The sequence below is a fragment of the Podarcis melisellensis genome (genome assembly GCF_964234715.1).
Source record: "Podarcis melisellensis genome assembly, chromosome: 5".
NCBI classification, from domain to species: domain Eukaryota; kingdom Metazoa; phylum Chordata; class Lepidosauria; order Squamata; family Lacertidae; genus Podarcis; species Podarcis melisellensis.
The window spans coordinates 64183746-64205978 of record NC_138537.1 but is presented as its reverse complement, the minus strand read 5'-3'; the positions used below and the strand labels follow the sequence as shown (position 1 = coordinate 64205978).

At 43.7% G+C, this 22233-nt stretch overlaps 1 protein-coding gene and 2 long non-coding RNA genes across 5 annotated transcripts in view; 2 read left to right on the top strand and 1 right to left on the bottom strand.

Moving 5' to 3' along the window:
* The window catches only part of LOC309370888, a 238162-nt gene that overhangs the window by 87465 nt on the left and 128464 nt on the right, over positions 1–22233 (top strand). The window lies entirely within an intron of this gene.
* Positions 236–14103, top strand: LOC309370889. The gene is made up of 2 exons (XR_014168729.1): positions 236–859; positions 12860–14103. It is a non-coding gene; the product is annotated as an uncharacterized lncRNA (long non-coding RNA).
* Positions 2094–21520, bottom strand: LOC309370849 (putative lysosomal acid lipase/cholesteryl ester hydrolase). 3 transcript variants are annotated; one of them, XM_081913016.1, is made up of 10 exons: positions 21248–21520; positions 15520–15628; positions 14475–14592; positions 11768–11966; positions 10181–10290; positions 8962–9098; positions 7943–8089; positions 5829–5900; positions 5646–5717; positions 2094–4861 (listed from the first exon to the last, which is right to left on the bottom strand). In XM_081913016.1, exons 2-10 carry the CDS (start codon positions 15619–15621, stop codon positions 4628–4630), a joined length of 1191 nt encoding a protein of 396 aa, XP_081769142.1. In that variant the 5' UTR covers positions 15622–15628; positions 21248–21520; the 3' UTR covers positions 2094–4627. The 3 variants fall into 3 exon arrangements, with proteins under 3 accessions (XP_081769142.1, XP_081769143.1, XP_081769141.1); XM_081913017.1 differs by lacking the exon at positions 21248–21520 and adding an exon at positions 17383–17406; XM_081913015.1 differs by lacking the exon at positions 21248–21520 and having other exon boundaries at positions 15520–15663.

Here is a 22233-nt window from a genome sequence, read left to right as displayed (position 1 = left end):
GCTGCCCCAGGGGAAAGGGAGGCTGCTCGCGACGCAGGCAGGAAGAGGCGGCGCTGCCACTCGGGCTCCTTCAGGGGGCGGGTGGCTTTTCCATGCGCCCCGGGGAGACGGCATCTCACGAGCACCTCCGCGCAGCGGCGTAGCCAGCTGCTCGGGTGCCCGGGGCGGCGCGCGCGTCCTGAAGCCAGAAGCGAGCTGTCATGGGGGCGAGCCAAGCCTCGCTGCAGCCCCCCCTCAGCTGTAGGGCGGCTGAGGCGGTGGGCAGAGGCCAGCGCGGAGCTTGCGGGCAGTTCGCCCGCAGACGCATGGCTCAGGGACGCTGCAGGCACCGAGGTGGGGCGCCCATTGCCCCTCGCCTAGCTACCAGTGGCATAGGAAGGGGTGCGCGGTGGGTGCGGGGGTGAAAGGACAGACCAGGCTCCAGCAACCACCCCCACCGCCAAGTCCGCCGGTCCTGCAATCCCTTGCACGCTGTCTTGGAAGTACAGTGGTACCTCGGGTTACATACGCTTCAGGTTACAGACTCCGCTAACCCAGAAATAGTAGCTCGGGTTAAGAACTTTGCTTCAGGATGAGAACAGAAATCGTGCTCCGGCGGCGCGGCAGCAGCAGGAGACCCCATCAGCTAAAGTGGTGCTTCAGGTTAAGAACAGTTTCAGGTTAAGAACGGACCTCCGGAACGAATTAAGTGCGTAACCAGAGGTACCACGGTAAGTCCCGTGGCTTTCGATGACCCTTATTCCCCGCTAAGTTTGCATTGGATTGTGTATTACAACGTGCTGCTTTCATGAATGAGATCCTGCCAGCGTAGAACACCTGCGGCGGAAGATCAGCGCTACTTCCCCATTTGCTACGAGGCGTAGCTCAAGGTATCACTATTAGTACTGTATACTGTATAAAGCCCGTTACAGCTAGGGAGCAGTTTACTTCCAGGATTGCCTTTCCCCATACTGTATATGTCCACTCCAGCAGTTTGATCTATTGAACCAGCCCTGTTGCATTTTACAGGTATCCCATAATACCAGTTCTGCACGTATGGAACCATAGAATTGTACAGTGGAACCCACACAGGAACCCACAACGCGTTGGTCTTCTCCCTAAACATACAGATTTATTCCCCCCACCCCACCAAGCAATGTTGCGAAACTGGCTAGATATTTGTATTCTTGCTTTCAAACATTAGGGAAAGGTTGGGGCAGCTTCTCTCTTTTTTGATACATGTTACAAAAGCAGTGTCTCCCAGCTAAAAATGTTACGGACCAGTTACAAAGTATCACTGCTAAGTGACCATGCACCATCTTGTGGCAGAAAACAGCATCAACTTGCTTTAAATTGTAGCTTGCTCCAGAAATGCTTCCAAATTAAAGCAGAAAGGACAGCATTAAGAATTCCCATCTAGGATTTTCTGAACTTCAGATTTTGCATATTCAATCACAATGAAAGCTACTTCTGGGGTACTTCCTCCCTTTTTTCAAATTCACCTGCCTGCCACCCTGTCTTCTGGTACCACTCCTTCTATTGGATCACTGCTGGGTTGGCTAAGGGAAGGCCTGTGAGTATAACAGGTTTGTGGCCTCAGATAGGAACACCTGTTAACGCCATATAGCATTATTTTAAGTGTTGTGTGTACACTTGTGTGTCTATTGTGGCAGAGCAGTGCCTCTACAATGCGAAGCAGCAATACCACTGAACAGTCACTGATAAACTAGAATTATTATGCATTGGTTTGTGGGGATGGGAGAGAGTAGGGGTCTATTGTTTCAGACAGACAACAGGAAACAGACTCTGGAGGCACAGTACTACCTATAAGGGTATTCTGTTATCCAAAATCCTTGTTCTGAATTTTCAGGCATTTCTGCCATGATTGAGCATTCTTACGGACTTTCCAGTCAACTATTTTAAATTAAGCTCATAGAAATTCCACCAGGGATCTCTGCTTTCTGTAACACAAGTAATTTCCTTCCACTATCCAATCTTGTTTGGATAAGACAGGGGTCCTTCATATGTACAATTTTTGTGATAAAAAGCCTTCATTAGAAAGATCTTTTCAGAGTATAATACTTGCATCTGTGGGAACAACACATGGAGACCACTTTTAGTTTCAGTTATATTTTTATTCAATGCTGTCATTTCCTCCCAAAAAATCTTAGACAAACATGAGACACAGTGCATGGGTTTCCCAGAGTGATTTCTTCAACAAAGTTTAATATTTGCAACTATGCTTCCTTGTTTTTGTTATTAAAATATTAATTTGCACCCAAAGCAGAAAATTGCATATAATAGTAAGATTAAAAAGCGGGCATAACTACAAGTATCAGTTTTCATATTTAGGGGAAGTGGTTAGAATGTCTTAATATTGCACATAAAATGTAGAACTGATATTTGCTGATTTTACAAAACAACCCAAAGTAAAAAGTATTTTTATTTTTTAAAAAAAAACTTTATTAAAGCATTATGAATAATGTTAACTTGTCAGATCCCCATTTCCACCTGTTAATTACAGTTCAGTGCAAAAGTTAGAAAAATTAAGAGAATCAGAGCATAAAGAATCAGAGCATAGACACAATATAATTGAGCATCTTTGGTAGTCAGTCTATGCACTGCCGTTCATTTAATCTCTGCAGAAAAAAAAACACGTTTCCAAGTTGCAAACTGAACTTTGCTTTATAAAATCCAAACCATTCCTTTTAATCATTCTTTATGGATCTGTGAAGTTGCAAAAAGAGTCATTTTCCATATCAGCTAGTTCTGAACTTAGTTAATAAAAATATTTCATGCCATCTCAATTCTGAATTCATCTCACAGTTTGAACATATATTTTCACAACACTTCTTTGATATAGAAAAAAGCTCCATAGGGTCTGAAATATCAAGGAGGTAGGTAGTATTGGACGTTTCACTGAGGCTTGGCCTGTGAAACATCAGCCATAGGAAGCTACCTTGCTCTGAGGATGCATTCAGACATGGGGTTTATTGCATTAGTTTTACTGGTTATAATGCTAAGTGCTTCTGTCCCGATCACTAACATTCCTTTTATACTGTAGCACCTGTTGCATTTTAGAACTTGGGCTTTTTGATCAATATGCTGCCATGTTGTGCTAATTTAAATGGTGGTTAAAGAACTATATGCTGGGATAGTGCCCCAAATTTTGTCAATACAAAACTCCAGCGATTTTCCAAATTAAGGCAATTGCAAATTATTATTATTATTTCCTGGAGAGAATTAGCATTGGGCATGAGTGCTAAACATCCACTAGATTTCCAGAGGTGGCTGTTGCATTGCGTGAAAGATCACATAAAACACAAAAGTGCACAGGTAGGCAAATGCTAGGAAGACATCTGGATGCAGCCTTAGTCTGAACATTTAGCCCATCTAACTCCATATTACCTACACCAATTGGCAGCAGCTCTCCAGGGTTTCAGAAAGGAGTCTTTCCAAGGTCTACCCAGAAATGACGGGTTAAACATGGGGTGTAAAGGATGTGCTCCACCACTGAGCAATGTTCCACTGGGGACAGCATTCAGAGCTTGTATTCCAATGAAAAAGGACTTGTTGGAGAAAGTTTCTTTTTCTTTCAAAACCCTAATAAAATGCATTTAGGCTCAACCTGGCAGCCTTTAAATAAGTGCTACGTACCTTGCTGCTTTCAAAACACAGGGTCGCTGCCTTGGAACAGCACCCACATATTTTAAACATGAACACTGGAAGGCTAATACTTTCGTATTTTTCCACAGCTACAGAAGCGAGCCCTAGATGCAGCTCCTCTTTGAAAGAGTCACATGCATTGTTCTCCCAATGCGACACAGTGTCACACATTTTAAGGCATGCATTTTAATTCCTGAACACATGCCAGTTTATCTTCAAAGAAGTACCAGCTTTAGAACACAGTTTGTGCTTTGATCACAAGGGCACAGCTATAAAGCATTTGTCCCTGAGTAGTTCCAGAGCAATCCAGGGAACGCACTTCAGAAAAGGTGGACTATAAGGTCCAGCACTCAAAAAAAGAGCCCTAGAGGAATCCCATGCTGGGAACACTTAACCACTGCAGTGTTTTGTTTTCTTCTTGTAATGTGCAGAGTCAGCCAAGATCAGCAAATGATGGAAGCTTCCCACAGGCATTATCAGACACACATGGAAATAGGCCTACAACATGCACCCATGCTCTCTGATCGAAAGTACAGCTCATCTTCCTAACTCTGCTATGGGAAGTGGGGTGAGACAAGATCTCATTTTATAAAGCTTCCTGATGCTAGCAAGGCTTTAGTCAGAACATTTCTCCACCCCACTCTCCATAACAAGTTTGGGCAGATCAGGTTTACTTTCAGATACTTATCACTAAGACAAGATCAGCAACAAGGCTTTTCCTTTCCTCAAGACTACCACAACGAGAAGAACACTTAAGTTGTGTCTCAACATCTCCATTCAAGATGCATGAGAACACTTATGAGCAGTGCAAAAATGTAAATTTCCTGAGGTATTACTAAACTGCATGTAGACAGGTTAATAAGAGAATACGTATTTAAAGAAGGAAGGATTTCTTTCCATGATTAAACAAAAAAAAGCAGCGTGATCATGCTAGTTTCTTGAAGAAATGCTTCAGAATCACAGCTCCTAGGATGATGTGGCCTTATTGATATTTCTGCATCAGTTGAAGTATATCTTTGTACATGCGCTGTGGGGCATCGAGACCCCAGATGAAATCCAGATGTTCCCATTCAGGGATATTCTTGTGGTAAACTAAGTTCGGGACCTGAGTCATCAATAGGGCAATGTCCTTTGGGTCAGCAAGCCAGTCATGACCTCCAGTCCAGAGAGCTGTTGGAACAGTCATCTCCTTTACTTTGTAGAAAGGTGGTGTTGACTAAAAGGGATGGGGAAGGAAAACAGTTAGTTAGTTAGTTAGTTAGCTTGTTTGTTTGTTTGTTTTATAAAACGGCAAGTTTGTAGTTCAGAATACAACAAAGATTTATGGATAAAAAAACAGCATATGTATACACAGTCTACATTAGGAATAGGGAACCTGTGGCCTTCTAGATATTGCTAGACTACATCTCCTATCACAGAGTGTCCAACTTCCAAGAGAATGTGATCTACTCCCAGTATAAATAAACTGGCAGTGATCTACCCATTGGAGAGGATGAGCAAAGTCAAAGTTGTTGAGACTTTTTTTAGGGAGAGGGATCAGACTTGTTGAGCTTTTAGGGGGGAGGCTATCGGTGGAGATCGCAGGATCGACTAGGATCCACCAGGGACAGCTCACGATCGACCGGTAGATAGACCTGTTGGACAGCCCTGTCCTATTAGTATCACTGGTCATACAGTCGTACCTTGGAAGTTGAATGAAATCCATTCCGGAAGTCCGTTCGACTGCCAAAACATTGGAAAACCAAACTGCGGCTTCTGTGGGCAATCATAAGCCACAGAAGCCCCGTCGGACATTCAGGTTCCAAAAGAACGTTCACAAACCGGAACAATCACTTCCGGATTTACGGCAATCGGGAGCCAAAATGTTCGAGTTTCAGAGTGTTCGGGATCCAAGGTACGACTGTACTGGCTAGGGCTGATGGGAGTTAGGAGTCCATTGCATTGCAGGTTTCTATTATGTAAGCAACATGCGTGCGCGCAAATGAGTGAGAAATTCTTACCTGGTTGTAGTGAGCCATGTTTGCTTTCTTGCTACCCCAGTCAAAGGCTTTGAGCTGCCCAGACTTCACAGCCTAAAAAAAGAGGCATGTTGCATTTGTAATGTTTGCATATACCTTCACATATTATTTATTTATTTATATGCAGGAAGCTTCTTTAAACAGAATTAAGGGTATAGGTCCTACCTGAGCCCAGTGCAGCATGTTCTGAACAGATGTCCCAGCTGGACAGTGTGTAGAATATACATCTACTCGAGTCTGTAACAAACAGCAACATTATCAAGTGAAACCATCACAAAATGCCACAGCCACTTAATTTCTTTTGCTCCATTTGGTTTATTTGAACAAAAATACTGCATCAGAGATCATGCAGTTCTGTGTTTATTTGCAGCAAAATAGTAACTACCTACAGCTCTTTACAGAGATCAACTTGGCACTCTAAACAAGCTGCAAATCTCAATACAGTGGTACCTTGGGTTAAGTACTTAATTCGTTCCGGAGGTCCGTTCTTAACCTGAAGCACCACTTTAGCTAATGGGGCCTCCTGCTGCCGCCGTGCCGCCGGAGCCCAATTTCTGTTCTTATCCTGAAGCAAAGTTCTTAACCTGGGTTAGCGGAGTCTGTAACCTGAAGCGTATGTAACCTGAAGTGTATGTAACCTGAGGTACCACTGTATTATGTTACCAGTGACATTACCTCAGGGCAAGGTATTTCAGTTTTAACTGAATGTCCCACTACATTAGTTTTAACTAATGTCCCACAACATGAATGCATTTTACATATTACATAGCAAAATTATTTCGGTGCAATCCTATAAGTGTGTTGCGAGAATTAAGTTTTACTGTGTTCAGCAAGGCTTTGCTTCCCAGGTATGTTAAAGCCCTGATAATTCACCCAATGATCCAGCACAGCTTCCCTAGGGCCAATGCAGATATGACAATAAACAACTGTGGGTGTGTCATGGGATTGCATACTCTCACCTCTCTAGGACATGAACTAATCCTACCCTTGTTTCACGTTGTATCCAATAGCTACCAATCATGGTTAAGGGGCATTCTAGGATTCTAATTGGGAAAAGCTAAAATAGAATTCAGGAGCACTCTTGACCATGTTCATACTGAGTCAAGGTGGCAAGGAAAGAGTGCCTAATGCCACAGCCTGCTTGCGATCTACAATTCTTAAATAGTTCCCTGTGCACCAGCCCTGATTGGTATTCAGGGTGTGGCATAACAACTACAAACATTCACTTCACATCATGGTTCACATTGTAATTCTAATGCTGTGCCACAGATCAATGCATATGTTTACGTGCATTTGTACAAGCTGGAACATAACAATTGTGTTATGTTCCAGCTTGTACAAATGCATAAAAAAAAATCGACATAATTGTACGACTACATGAGTGTATTTTGTTCACATTGTTTATCATTGTAACCCTAGGAAAAGAAGAAATCTGGTAGAAAATAAAGGAAATAATAATAACTACATCCAGAAGATCACCTAATAATCCACACCAACATTTTTTCCCCCTTTCCATTTTTACAAAGTGGGCAGTCACGACTCAGTTCTATGCCAGAGTCACTGTTGTTGTTTTTATTATTATTATTATTATTATTATTATTTGTATCGCGCCCTTCATCTGCAGATCTCAGAGCAGTTCAATATGTAAAATCACAATATACATTCCCATAACAGGAAGAGAAACATATGGAACTATGAGTTATATCCAAGCAATCATGTGTTTTCCAATATGCCAAAGCAACAGGAGCAGACACTTGTAAGATTCAAGCAAACTTTGCCCAAGGTAAAGTAAGATATACCATATTTTTCACCCTATAGGATGCACTTTTTCCCCTCCAAAAATGAAGGGGAAATGTGTGTACGTCCTATGGGGCGAATGCAGGCTTCAGGAAGCTATCTGCAAGCCTTGGGAACCCATGGGAGTTCCCGCCGGGCTCCCAAGGCTTGCGGACAGCAGCCTGCAGCTCGAAACCCGGGGAGCGCAGCGGAGCACGCCCCGGGCTTCGGGCAGATATCCGCAAGCCTGTTCTGGGGGCTGGGGTCAGGGGAAGCTCGGGCTTCCCCCGCCCCAGCCCCGCGCCTCGGGGTGGGGGAAATAATTTTTTTTCTTTATTCCCCCCCCCAAAAAAAAAACTAGGTGCGCCCTATGGGCTGGTGCACCCTATAGGGTGAAAAATACGGTAGATGGCATAAGCTGTAATCATTTTAGAAAAGTTCACACACATCCAAATTATTTAGATCATTGTCTGTACCTTTTATTAGGTAGTCAGAAAACTTACCATATTTAAGTTTTTCTCATTAAACCCACATAGTAGGAAGAAAACATTGCCACAAAGATAATCAAATATGGAATGGTCACATAAGTGAGTAGCAAGCCAGCTCATAACTTTGTTCTGAGGGAGAAACTGCTTAGTCCCAAACACTGCCTGCCAAAACAAAAAAAATTAGTATGTAGGTCACTAGGTGAAGTCAATCGTCTGTTTTCCTGCGGATGCTTCTAATCATATCAAGCAGAAACAAAGCATGACAAAAAGTATTATGAGAATCTTCTACTCAGTCACTTAGGATAGAAAACCCATTCAAATCCCACACCCATAGGCAAAAGGATCCTGCACTATATCCTCAACACAGACATTGTCATTACAGCCCACTGATGGAAACAGTATAAAGTAGCTACAGCAACACCCTGATGCCAAGTGGCAGCAGCAACTAGCTTGAGCAGTTTAGGTGCTGAAGAGCGTTACAAGCAGTCTCGGGTCAACTGATATGTTTACTATTGAAACGAGCCACTCATTCAGGCTTTTGTTAAAAGGTATGTTCCTTCTTTTCTTCAAGTATGTACAGAGCCAACGAAAAAGCACACTCCCAAGTACTTAGTTACATCCAGCAACAATTATGGCCTGTGGTTCAAGCAAGTATTTGGTCCAAAATACTTTGGATGCGGGTGGCACTGTGGGTTAAACCACAGAGCCTAGGGCTTGCCGATCGGAAGGTCAGCAGTTCAAATCCCCGCAACGGAGTGAGCTCCTGTTGCTCGGTCCCAGCTCCTGCCCACCTAGCAGTTTGAAAGCACGCAGTGCAAGTAAATAAATAGGTACCGCTTCAGCGGGAAGGTAAACGGCATTTCCATGCGTTGCTCTGGTTCGCCAGAAGTGGCTTAGTCATGCTGGCCACATGACCCGGCCACATGTACGCCGGCTTCCTTGGCCAGTAAAGCGAGATGAGCGCCGCAACCCCAGAGTCATCCGCAACTAGACCTAACAGTCAGGAGTCCCTTTACCTTTACTTTTTTACATACCTTGAACATCAATTCAGGAAACACTCCAATCTTGGCTAACGGGCTAGTTGAAAACTTTATGGTGGCTACTGGCGCCAGTCCAAAGAACATCTTTACCTTCTTTGCTAGCTGTGGCATGGTTGAAAATGCAATGAACGCTGGGTAGTGGGATGGAAAAGGAGAGAAGAGAAATGAATATAGCTAGCTGGGCATTCTCAAACAAAACCCAAGATCAAAATTTTAAGCTCAGATTTCTCATAACACAAAAGCAATGAAGTATTTTATGGCCTGTGTGGAACCATTTACAATCAGAACCTTCAAGTCAAAAGGAAGTTGTTTGCATTAAGAAATCTGAACCCTTCTTTTATTTATAAATAAACTCAAAGTGGCTTATGAAATTACTATTGCGGCAAACAATTCTAATACAACCAGCATTGGCAAAATTTAAAAGTAGGGGGAAAGATACATGAAATCAGAGTGAAAACCTGGCATAATAGAAAGGCCTTAGCAGCACACATCAAGTTTAAAACAGAGGGACTCAAGCGCACCCCTCTATGGATCTATGGATGGAGTTTTTTAACCTGGGCATTGAAACAGAAAATATCCTTTCTTGCTTTTGACCAACTTAAAATGTTTATGGTTGCATATATATCCTCAACAGTGTAGTAACTGTAAATTCACTTGATCAATATACTTAAGAATCAACAAAACATGAAGTGACAGTCAGTGGTGAGGTTAAGATATGACTGTGTTGGTTATTCAATTGCAGGTTCTATTCAACATAGCACTGAGGCAAATATTCCATTATAGCAAGGACTTTTCCTTGTGCAACAGAATGTTCTCTCCTTGTGTGCCCCCTGAAACTGTCACTGGGTTCACCCAACTCTCCAGATCAAATTTAAAGCAGATGGTACAGGGAAAGAAGGAGTAAATCTCCTTTTACTACTACTATTGCCCTGTGACTTTTCTGACTGAGAATGTGTGTTCGGCCCACACACTCCCTTCTTGCCTTCTCTCATGGGCCTTAATGCAATACTTCCTGGGTTTGTTAGACTGAAGCTTCCTGTTACAACTGAGTAATGGTTGTTTTTATTTCCAATGTGTGTCCAGTGACACCATGTGTAGTCGCGGTACCATGAACAAGCTTCCTCCTAAAAGTAATTTGAAATAGCAGCTGTACAAAGAAATAGCTGTAGCTATTAGAATTGTCAATGTGCACTTAAGAAACCTGAAAACCTACCCATTGTGGTGCCCTGGGAATGGCCAACATAAAATATTTGCTCCTGTCCGGTTTTGTTCAGGATAAAATCTATTGAAGCGGGAATGTCATATCTAGCCATTTCATCAAAACTGCAAAGGAAAGGAAAAAACCAGCCTATGTTTAACAGACTTGCATATGCAGTGGGACCCACATTTTGTTAATCTCAAACTCAATGTTCTCAGCACAATGCAGTCGAAGAAACAGGCTTGGATTTGGCAGATCAAGTTCACCACAAACCCATCAAGTCCCCAATTCTCTGAACATTTGTGAAGCAGAGTCTTTTTTTAAATCAAACCATTACTTGTCCTCCTTAGATATCTCCATCGGCGCAGTTCAGAAATGGTCAGTGCCACATTATGAGCAATTCATTGCACATGAAAAAAAGGCCACTACCTAGTTCACAGCAACCACGTGGCTACCAAAATGTGACAGTTTTGACAGGCAAGCTGTCTCTAGATGTCAGATAGCAGCACCTGGAAAATCAAACAAGGCAAACCAAACTTCCACCAAAGTTCTTATAAATCATCAGGGCGGTTTACAAACGCAACACCGACAGACTGGAAGAGGAAGACAAATCCTGCTGGAAAAGGGAGATGAAAAAGCCATGTTTCTCCCAGTGTGATGAATACTGGAAACAATGGGAGAAACAACTTTTTAAAATGTCAGTTTGGGAGGAACAGAATTTATGAAGTGGGCAACGAAGGGCTCTGCTTCCTCTCCCACCCATGTCTGAGGATGTTCTCCCACATCAAATCTAATTCCACCCAAAGTCTATTAACACCACTAAGGACGCTTTTCACCACCATCATTATATACTGAATGTCTTACCTGCGCTTCACCCTGAGGTATCAGGGTGGACTGCAACAATTCTAAAATGCAGTATTAAGAACAGTTAAAAGACATTACAATAAAAGAAAAGAGGGTGGGTCCTAAATTATACACCTCTGGTGTCAAGGGCCAGAGGAAAGAGATGACTCCTCAGCACATAAAAAAGATACATCAAGTGCACCTTTGGAGGGAACTCCAAAACTTAGGGGCTGCCACACAGAATGCCCTCTTCCAGGTGGTCACTTTCTGAAGCTCTGAGGGTGACAGAACTACCAAGAGGTTCCATTCTCCCATAGAGGGTTTGTAGGCATGGGCACCAGGATAAATTTTCAGCAGGGTTCAAAACACTGAAATGGGAGCAGGCTAGTTTCTCATTTTTTTAAAAACGAATAATTGCACCTGTACAATTTGCCACATACCACAGATTTTATAAATGCTAGAAAGAGTTGACTCTTTAAAAAAAATTAAGAAAAGGTAGGAATCAGGAAGTTGTAGTTCATCTTCCCTTGCTGCAGATGCTAGTGTCTATAGATATTTTGGTCCTAGGTTGTTTAGAACTTTAAACACTAATGTGAGCACCTCGAATTGGGCCCCAAAATGAATTGCCAACCAGTTTTATCCTTTGATGCTGGGGTTATCCCAATTGTGCATTTCAACCAAACACAATTCCCCATATGTGCAATATGTGCAAAACCAGGAACCAGCGACATGCAAGTAAGTTTAAACATTTCACCCTACCTGAACATCCAGAATTCATCTTGGTCTGCTGTATAGTGTATGTGTTTTCTGGACCAAGTGTTACCTCTGCTGTTTCCCAGCCAAACATCATACCCAGCATCAGCCAGCATAAAGCCCAGGCTGTTGTAGTCCAGATTTGTCACCCAGTTACTGCCATCAGCAAGCAAGCCGTGCTGCAGAAACACTGGAGGCTTGGGACCTGAAAGTGAAATGTTTTAAGCAAAGTTTCAGTGTCTGCTTCCAACAAGACTGAGATCCATCAAAAATTTTAATGCCAGTCATGTGATCATTCCATGCCTGCTATAAACATGGGGCAAAGAGAATGCATAGCCAGCAATTCCACAAGTGGCGTCTTTTAGTCTGGAATGAATAGGGGGGACAGTCAAACAAGTTTTGCTCACCGAAATTAATGAGCATGACTAAGTCAACAACAGGTCTACTCTGAGTAAAACTTGGTGGAATACCACCCAATCACTTCTGAATGCAATGTGGGAAGCAGCGCAAACACATTTTTTAAATATCCAACCTTTGCTCAATTCAATACAGCTCTTATTTTATCTGGAGGTATGAGAAATCAAAACACCAGACTTAAGTGTCCTTTGGGAAAACGTCCTTTTCATCCATCACTTTGATACCTTGTACTAAAATTCTCTATGACTGCACCTTTATTACAAACAGATCCTCAGCGCCACTTAACAGTTTTAACACTGCAAGAACCATCAGACCGTGTATTTGATACAAACAGCCACAAGATAAACTGAAACTGAGGGAAATGAGCTACTTTCCCCTAGATACTTGCTGCCTTTTGATTAGAACAGACCAACTGTGTAGGTCAAAGTTGTCGTGGTTGTTAAACATCGCTAGGGTATCCATTAAGCTAAACAAATTATTTGTTCAGCTTCCCCCCCCCCCATCAAACCTTATAATGGAAGAGGGGCAGAAAATGAGACATTGAAGCTACAGCTTGGTACTGGAAGCAGGAGGCTCAGACAATCTGCCCTTTCTTCACGATGCCACCTGTGCCTCGACTACCAAAAATCATCACTTGTTAGACTATCCTTTACTCGGGCTTCACAAATGCAACAGCCTCAGATTGTCCTTGCCCCATACCTTGGAGCGAAGTTCTTTTACTCAAGGAAAAAGCTGCAGACAAGAGAGGCAAAGGCGTTGGGGCACTGAGCTGGATGTGCTACCATCTCCACCCTTTTTGAAAGAAGAGGTAGTAGTGAGTCTCTGTGAATGGCTGAAGCAAGTGCATCTGTGACAACTGCAAAAAGACTCTTTTGCAACTAAAGAGATCCGCCCCCTGCCACCCCCAAAAAGATCACATGCACTTCCCTGTCACTTGTGTCAAGATGGTGCACAGCTCACAGCTACGTCAGGACTGAAAACAGCTGATGTCAACATGGACTATGAACTAGTTATTCTAGCTTCCCTTTCCGCCTGCCACCACACTTCCACACTTCTTTTAATAGCTCAGGAAAGGATTAAAATATCCTTGACTTCATCTATTAGTATGGCCTAATTTTTTGAAATCTTAAAAGAAAAAAAGAACAAGAACATGTTGGGCAATTGTGCGCACTTCCTCTCACATTGCTGAGCAACTGGTGAGACCACAAAATACAAAAATGGAAGAGGACGCCTTGGCTGGCAACCATCACTTTTATAGGAAAAGGGAGACCACCATGTTATTTTGCTACATTGGATAGCAAGAAAAAAGAAAGAAAGCAAAACAGATAATAATAAAAAGAATAGCAGGCTGCCCAGTCATTATCAACATAAAGTATCTATCCTACATCTCCAAGAATGGAGAAGAGAGCCAACAAACTTTCACCACTTGGGAAGAGACCTGCCAGCACCCTATGGGCAAATCAAAGAATGAGAACTGGGGGTGGCAGACGGGCAAGAGCTTGTGCCTGGCCTATGTCCTCACTCACTCAGCAAGGCTTCCTGTGCTCCTTTGAACCAAAACCCTCTCATATCCAACTTCTGAGGGTGGGTGGGTTGGAGTAGCTTTAGCTCAGTCCCGCTCAGTCGAATACAATGTTTCCACATCTAATGCCTTTGGGAAAAGAAGCAGGGAATGTTCACTTCCCCACATGAAGAGAGAAAGTGCTGTGCTCTCCCATGCCCTTGCGGCATATGTAATGAAGCCATACAAGCAAAACTGGTCCCAGTGGAGGCAGAATGGTGCCATGTTTTGGATGAACTCCAAGTGTGGTAATATTCATCTGAATGTCTTGCAAATTCTCTGTGGCCCTCCCACTGCCTTTGTGGGAGGGGAGAACCCTGAAGATGACAAAGACTCTGAAAATACACTGTAATTTATTTATTTATTTTTAAAGGAAAAAGCTAAATAATAACACCTACCAGCCTTCCCTTCAATCCTCATGCCCCAATTCTTAGATGGTAAAAGGGTTGCAGGGGAAGGGGACAGATTCATTTTGTAGGAGTGAGCTCAATAGCAAGGTGTGTATAACTGCTTTTTAACTGTTAGTTTCGCTGAACAAAGAATCTGTTACTGATAGATCTATAAGAACCCTACATTATCAAATTATCTATTTTTGCACTGGTGAAACCTGATGTAAGCCAAATTTCTCCAAAGCAAGAAGCCTTCATTTCTTTCTCTGTATCTATATCTCTGCAAAGTATGGGGCATTTGCATTTACGTGTACACACAATGTATTACCTCAAAACACACACTCACCCTTGTTCCACTGATTTATTTTCCCATGAGGGATTCTGTTAATACTCAGAATATACCCATCATCTGTCACCACTTCATATTCCTCGCTGGGATATCCTCTGAAGGAAATAATTTCGCTCTGGGAGGGAAAGGAAAGAATGGGCAGCATTCAGTTGGGAACGTTAGCAAATGGCTGTAAAAAGGCCTAGACAATTCTTTTCCACAGAAGACAGTCAGTACCTGGAGTGTGCAAAAGGTGCAAAGTCAGAAAAGGGAGGAGGACTGTCCCACACATCAGTTTATTTGTCAGTTCCAAAGAAGTCTAATAAGTTATTGCTGTGGACAACTCAGCAGTCTGTTTGGTGACTGCCTTTAATGCAAAACTGAACAGTATCCCTGAGGCAATTCAGTTTTCTAGAGCTATCCGATTAGGTACTTGAGCAACAGACTCATTGAGCCAGCCTCCAGTTTTCCCAAGAATAATTATCAAGGGAAAGTTTGACACCTAACAAATAGTTTAGCACAAGGTTTTTCAGTGTCGTGCCCTCATAGGCACACTCAGAGACCTTCCCGTAAATTTGCAGGATTCCACTCTCTCTCCGCACCAGAGAGAGAGACAGAGAGAGAAGGGGGGGAGGCTTGAAAGAAGCTTGCTGTTGTAGCAAATAGAGGGCATGTTTCAACAATAAGTCCAACCATCCCTGTGTTAGTGGGTCACGAGAGTGTTGAGCAAGACTTGCCAGACAGAAACATTTTGGAATGTGGGCATATAGTTCTGCTATCCGCCAAGTCAGTCGCTGCCACTTTATATCTTTTATGGGGTTGGTGTTTTTTGTTTGTTTGTTTGTTTTGCTTTAATGGCTGTAAGTCACCCTGAGCAATGTAACTGTATCAGAAGGGAAGGTTATGTTCCTAAAAAATAATAATAGTAAGTGAATATTTTCATGCTTCATGTAATCCCAACTTTCAGTAAAAATGCAACTTCAGGAATATCAAGTGTAGAACCAATTGCCACTGATGCCTTTAACTATAATAGATACAACACAGAAGGATAAAAAGGGCTTACAATATTCATAGTAGCTTCAGGGTCGACATTTCGTCTTCTCACAAAGTTTTCTGAAGTTGCAAGTCCTTGGATCAAACTCGCCACGACTATGAGGAGCCACATCCTTGATCTGCATGAAAACAAATTCATCTTTCAGTACACATATGTAAGACTACTTTTCCACAAACCTAAATTAATACTTTTACAGTGAAATCCACAAAGAGAACAGTTAAGGATGTGGGCACATGTTTCACTGAAAGAAACGGTACATAAAGCAGCTTTTGAAGAGTAAGACTAACTGTTTTTATGAATGAATAGTGCTTTCCTAGAGGGAAAACACCTCTGTAACAGAGATAATTGGTTTTGGCCTTGCTCAAGATCCAGCATAATTCCATACACATATACCCAGAAGGCAGTACCATGTGATTTACTTCCAAGAACTGGGTCCAGGTTTGCAGCCTTGGCTTAACAAAATTTTACATGTGGTGTGCTGTCTCAGTGTAATGGATAAGGGTACAAGTCATGAATTAACAAATATCTTGTCCAAATCTCATCTTATTGGGTGGTTTCACACGGATTGTTACTCTTTTAAGATAATACTGGTCAACTGTATTTGGCTTTTGAAAAAGGACACTTTGAATATTCCTGTTTGGTTGGCATGCCAAATGGATCATTTGAATTGCAACAGCTATTGAAAAGGCTGAATCAACTTGACATGTGCAACCAGAAAAAGGAGCAGTCACCATTCAATCATTTGGTGTGGCGGATCTGCTTTTGAAATTTTCCAGTGACCTGTGGAGGCCACCAGTTCTCCACATGATAGTAATCTTGTGTCAGCTTAACACACTTTGTCTTAAATCAAGACCATCCCTTGCTCCCTTTCATATCAGCCATGCCCACACATAATGCTGTGCCAGAAACCCTGACGTAATAAACCAGTGTGTGTGCACTCACATATAGGACCATCTCCCTGTTGTTTTGCTGTGCCCTCTAAAAAAGCAACAAGGCATGCCAAGAGCCAGCATTTAACAAGAGATTTCCATTATGTGCAAGCCTGGAAACTATAGATAATGACTTCAAAACAAGCCAGAATATGAAGCCATTATCACCTATAGCCAAACCTCTTCTGGCATATATCAGAATATGTATATGGCATTTCTACAAGGGCATTATATAAACTCATTATTTTAAAAGCCATTTCCTTCATAATTTGAATCATCAACAAGAGAAGGATGAATTTCAAAAGTTGTAAATACTGAATTTAAAAATAATAGTAATCTTGTTGCAGTTATCATTCTCTGTCCAAGGGGAGAGTCTTATCTTTCAGATAAAAGACAGGGAGACATGCCCCACCCCAATATGACATGCAAAACATTATTGAGTTTGGCCTTTGATCTGTGACTATGGCTGTCCTTGTTCTGCAGTTTCCCAACATGCTTTTTAACAGCACATGACTGAGAGAAGATAAAGTTCATTGCAATCACGCTTTCCTGTAACTGCTCTATGATCAGCTAAACAAAGCCTGTTTTAGCTAAAAGGCCAAGGGGAAAGATAACATAAAAGTCAAGGCACCCAGAGAGTCAATGGTATATTAACATTAATCACATTAAACTGCAAACTTTTCTTTCCTTTTTTTTCTAACCCTGCCTTCAGCAGCAGCACAGAGAGCGTAAAGAATATGAGAACTTCCCCCTTCACTTTACATCCATGCCAAGAAATCTTCACCTTCTGATCAAAGATGCACACGCAAGGCCAGTAGATCAGGTAACCTTCTTTATCACAGATTTTTTTAAAAAAGTTTTATTCAGCTTTTGAGCCGAATTGTCTCTTGTGAAAGGCTTTCAGCTTTCAAGGCCTTCCTTGAAGAAGCAAATGAGGAGTTACCTGTAGACGTTGCAAACCCAAGGGCCACCCAACACAGAGCAGGTTTCAGCAATCCAGCCTCAAGCTTACAAATGTTACTGATGCATGGATTACACTGGTCAAGCTATCCCCACCCTACAGCAAATCCAGGGAGTTATACTGGTTGTCAGCCTCCTATTCTTCAGTCTCAGTCTTATAGAACTCAGCAAAGAGGAGTATTGGGAGGGGGTGGGGTAAGAGTTGTCTCCGCCTGTCACTGACCACCTGCTGTTCACCTCCCTGCCTTCCACCCTACTGGTTCCAAGGGGCATTAGCCACCACTGATAATTGATTCATTTTATTTATTGCATAAAATGTATACACCGCTTGATTGCGGATAAACGCTTGATTAAAAGATAAACCAACACTGGTTTAAATGTATCACTGAAAAAAGGAAAACATCCCCTATTTCTGTCTCTTCCTTCCCATTTTCTTTTCCCATTAGTGGGTGGATCCTTATTTAATCAAATGGCACAAAAGACATGGCAATATTCCAGGTCTGTAGAAGTGCAAAAAATATTGGGGGGGGATCCTACAGAGAAAAATGGAACAATTTGTTGAGTGTGGGGGGGGGGAGGGAGGCTTGAATGGCTATCTGGAACACTGGACAGGAGCACTCCTTGCAACAACATGCTGTTGCTCATCTCTCTTTCAGAGAACAGAAACATGGAAGCAGCAGGTATTAAGAAACACACAACTGTTCTAAAAGAAGAAGTTAAAGAAGAAGTGTTACTTGCTAGTGGTGCTAACGTTGCCACGAAATATTTATTTCTCCTTTCGCAAACAGCATCTAACAAGCAGAAGTCTCCTGAGAAGTAGGAAAATATGTATTTTCCCACAACCTTAACTACCTTAGCAATGCTCACTGAGGAAACCACTTTGAAAGAGAAATCCCAAAAGAACCTGGAGAGGCTTAAAAACCAGTAACAAAAACATGACAAATTGACACAGGAAACAAACACAAAGTTGGGGAGTACACATGCCTGTACATGCTAAAGTTATCAGCTAACCAGAGAATAACCAGTCTGGCCTGCCCTTGTGCCTTTTAACTGTGAAAGTTTAACAACTGCTTTGATCTGTAGAAGGTGAGCATCAGCACTGGCTAATGTCTGCAGATGAAGCTGCTCTTATACATGAAGGACCTGGTTAACAAGTTGTCAATTCCAGCATAGCACTTTCTCTCTCTCTCTCTCTAATTGTCCTGGAATAACCGTCATATTCACAGTCACTAAAATGGGTTAGGATCTCTACTACATTCTGCACAGCTGCAGGGATTACACTGGGAAGTCAGAGGAGCAGTGTTTGAAACTCCCATTGCTCTAGGCGAATTTTGCAACAGGGAATTTCATTAATGTGAGCAGTTTGTGAGCTCTGGGCGCAGTACTGCCACTGCTGGAAGGAAAGAAGGACCTTTTTCTGCCTCCCCACTTCCAGTCACTCTCCTTAGCCAGGAGAAGGGGCCTTCTTAAGAATATTAAGGTGGTGTGCAGGGGAAGAACTAGACCGTGTGAAAAATGAACATAAGATTTTAGCTGCAGTTCATTCATTTTCAGGTTTGTATTCTTGTTGTAAAAAAGTGTGCCTAGACACTCCATTGTGGCATCCATAACCTAAGTTTTAGGTGCCATTTAGCTCCTAGCTTTCCTATTTCAGTTTCTAACACTGCAGAGAAGAGAGGTACTGTGTGTTGCTCTACCCAATTTTCTACAGCACTCAGAGTTGGGACCATGAAGTATTCTCTGATTACAAAATTAGAGCTTCTTTCCTTTCTCCCAAGTTGTATATCCCATATATAATTGAAACCTGTCAAGTTACCTTTTACGAAATCAGATCATTGGTCAATCCAGCTTATTACTGCACACACCAGGGGTAGCCAATTTGGTGAGCTCCAGATGTTGTTGGACAACAACTCCCATCATTCCTGACCATCGGTCATGTTGGCTGGGGCAAATGGGAACTGTAGTCCTACATTATCTGGAGGACACTACATTGGCTAACCCTAGTCTATACTGACTAGTGGCTCTCCAGCATTTCAGACAGGGCTTTCCCCACACTGGTCCTACCTGCGGATGTCCAGGACTGAGTATAGGATTTTTGCATGCAAAGCTTGTGCTCTACCACTGAGCTATGGTCTTCAGCTGATGGATCAGGGCTGTTAGGAGTGCTGCAATGTTAGCACCATTTTCTTACGTGTTTGTTTAGACCTTTAAAAAAAGGAATTACCAGTAGTACAACAACAGTTTTCAGAGTTGTTCAGCAGAGGCAATTTCATCAGGCACAGGTGTCTCCTATCACTGCAAACCAGAGAAAACCCCCACTTCTGCACAACTCTCAAAACTTGAAAAAGATCTGCTGCATCTGATGAAGTGGCTTCTAGTCCACAGAACCGGGGTGGCCAACATGGTGCCCTCCAGAAGTTGTTGGAACTACAACTCCCATCATGCTGGACCACTGGTCATGCTGGCTGGGTCTGATGGGAGTAGTACTCCTTATGACGTCTGGAGAGCATCGTATCTGCTACCCTTGCCACAGAAGCTTCTGCCACAAAAATCTGTGGAAGCTTTCTGAACTGCCACAAGACTCTTAATTTCTACTGCTGTCCCTTTTTAGCTGGCCATCTAGACAGAAAGAAGAGAAAACTGGGCATAAATTTAAACGGATTTCAGGTTGCAGATTAGAATGAACAAGTGCCCTGTGCTGTATATCAGTACCCCTATTTCACACCCAAAATATGCAGCTAGAAGATTGGGGGAAAGCTAATCTTTTTAAAGCACCATCTCACCACTTAAAACAGCAAGAGCTAAAGGGTCCTAACCTAAAGTGCAACCCATTCTTTGTTCCAAGGAACTCGAGTAACAGACTGAAAGGTTTCATAGGAGGGAGAAGGCAAATGGGAGCAGCAAAATTAAGTTCCTACCACCCCAAGTAAAACAACCACTATGTTACATCCATCTCCATGCCAGTAATTCATTTGTGATTCATTTCAGCCCGTTATGCAGCATATAAGGAACAAAAAGACACACACTTGAGGGCAAGGCAGGGGGGAGAAGAGGAAGACCTGTAGTGTTAAGGAAGCTAGTTCACTCCACCAGCATGGGAGAATTGTAGAGTTGGAAGGGACCCTGAGGATCATCTAGTCCAACCCCCTGCAATGCAGAAGGACCAATGGGAGGTGGGGGTGCTGTGAAGCCTGCCATTGCCACTTTCCCTCTTTCTAGGTGTTGCCTTATTTGCTGTTGCCAATACCCTTCTGGCCCATATCGCCATTCCCCACCCCGTACCCTCCAGCATTTCTCCGATGAAAAGAGAGACGTCCCCTCCAACATTTTCATCAGGATGTCCTCCTATTGCATCCCCTCCGACCTTTCTCCGATGAAAACAGGGGCTTCCTAAGGAGAAGCCGGACATTCTGGGGTCCAATCAGAAACGGGGACGGCTCCCTGGGCAAGAGGGACACTTGGAGGGCCTGCCAACCCGCCGTCCCGAAAGCTTTAGCTGGCAACTATCCCCCCAACCCGAGCAAGGCTCCAGCAACAGGCGTTCCTTCGTGCAGGACACGGGCGCCCTTCAGAACCGCACAGGAGGCTCCTCTCGCCTCCACGACGAGCCGGGGCATCCCTGCGCGAGTCGCCAGGCTCCAGGCCACTTTCCGTTCCCATCCAGGTCTTGGCGCACCACCTTTGCTTATAGCCCCAGGGAAGGGATTCCTCCGTTCCTGCGGGCTTCAATGGCCGCGGAGCACCAAACACAAGAGGCGCCCTGTCGACTCCCCCACCCGGCCTCCCTTCAGGCGATGCCCCAGCATCTCTCCTCGCCCCTCGCGCGCTTGGGAAGCGAAGCCACTCACCGGAAAGCCGAGGGACGAAGGAGTTGCAAGCCAGGCTTCTTCCCCTCAGCGGCAAAAGGGGGCGCGCGGCACAGCCAACCCCAAGCCTCGCTTGTCCCTCTCAGGCCACGCGCGCCGTCCAATCAGAGCGCGCGGAGAGGGAGAGAATGCCCACCCGCGGCTCTTCCTCCTCCCACCCAGCCGAGGCCTGGGCGCCGGTGGTCGGGGGCTGGCAGAGGCAGCGGGCGAGGCAGAGGGAGCGCGGGCTGGAGTCGGTAATGGCGCCGCCGAGAGTCAAGGGCAACCCGCCTCGGCGCCTTTATGGGCTTCCTCTTCCTCTGGCGTCCGCGCGGAGGAGCTGGTGCTCCTCCCGTGGTGGTGACTCATGCGGGCATGAGCACATTTACGAGGAGGCGAGTCCCTTTGAACTCCCCGGGAGACCATCCAGGCTAATATTGCCAGCTCTGGCCGGCAGCGGCTCATCCGGGCATCAGAGAAGGGAAGCTTCCCAGCCAGCCCTGCCTAGAGATGCCAAGGACCGAAGCCGAGACCTTCTGCAGGTAGAGCAGAGATGTCCTGCCACTGAGCTACTTCTCAAGTGTCCAGGAGTGGCTGTAGTATGCGGGATAACCAGTGCTTTTTTTTTATAAAAAAAAGGAAATGTTTAGAGGTACAGTGGTACCTCTGGTTACATACTTAATTCATTCCGGAGGACCGTACTTAACCTGAAACTGTTCTTAACCTGAAGCACCACTTTAGCTAATGGGACCTCCTGCTGCAGCCGCCCAATTTCTGTTCTCATCCTGAAGGAAAATTCTTAACCCGAGGTACTATTTCTGGGTTAGCGGAGTCTGTAACCTGAAGCGTATGTAACCTGAGGTACCACTATACTCTCATTTTGACTCAAGAAAATCACCATTTTATAGTTCAAATCGGGGAAAATAAATACAGTAAATACAGTAAACAAACAAAAGCATTACCTCATTTCACACAGCTGACAGCTCACG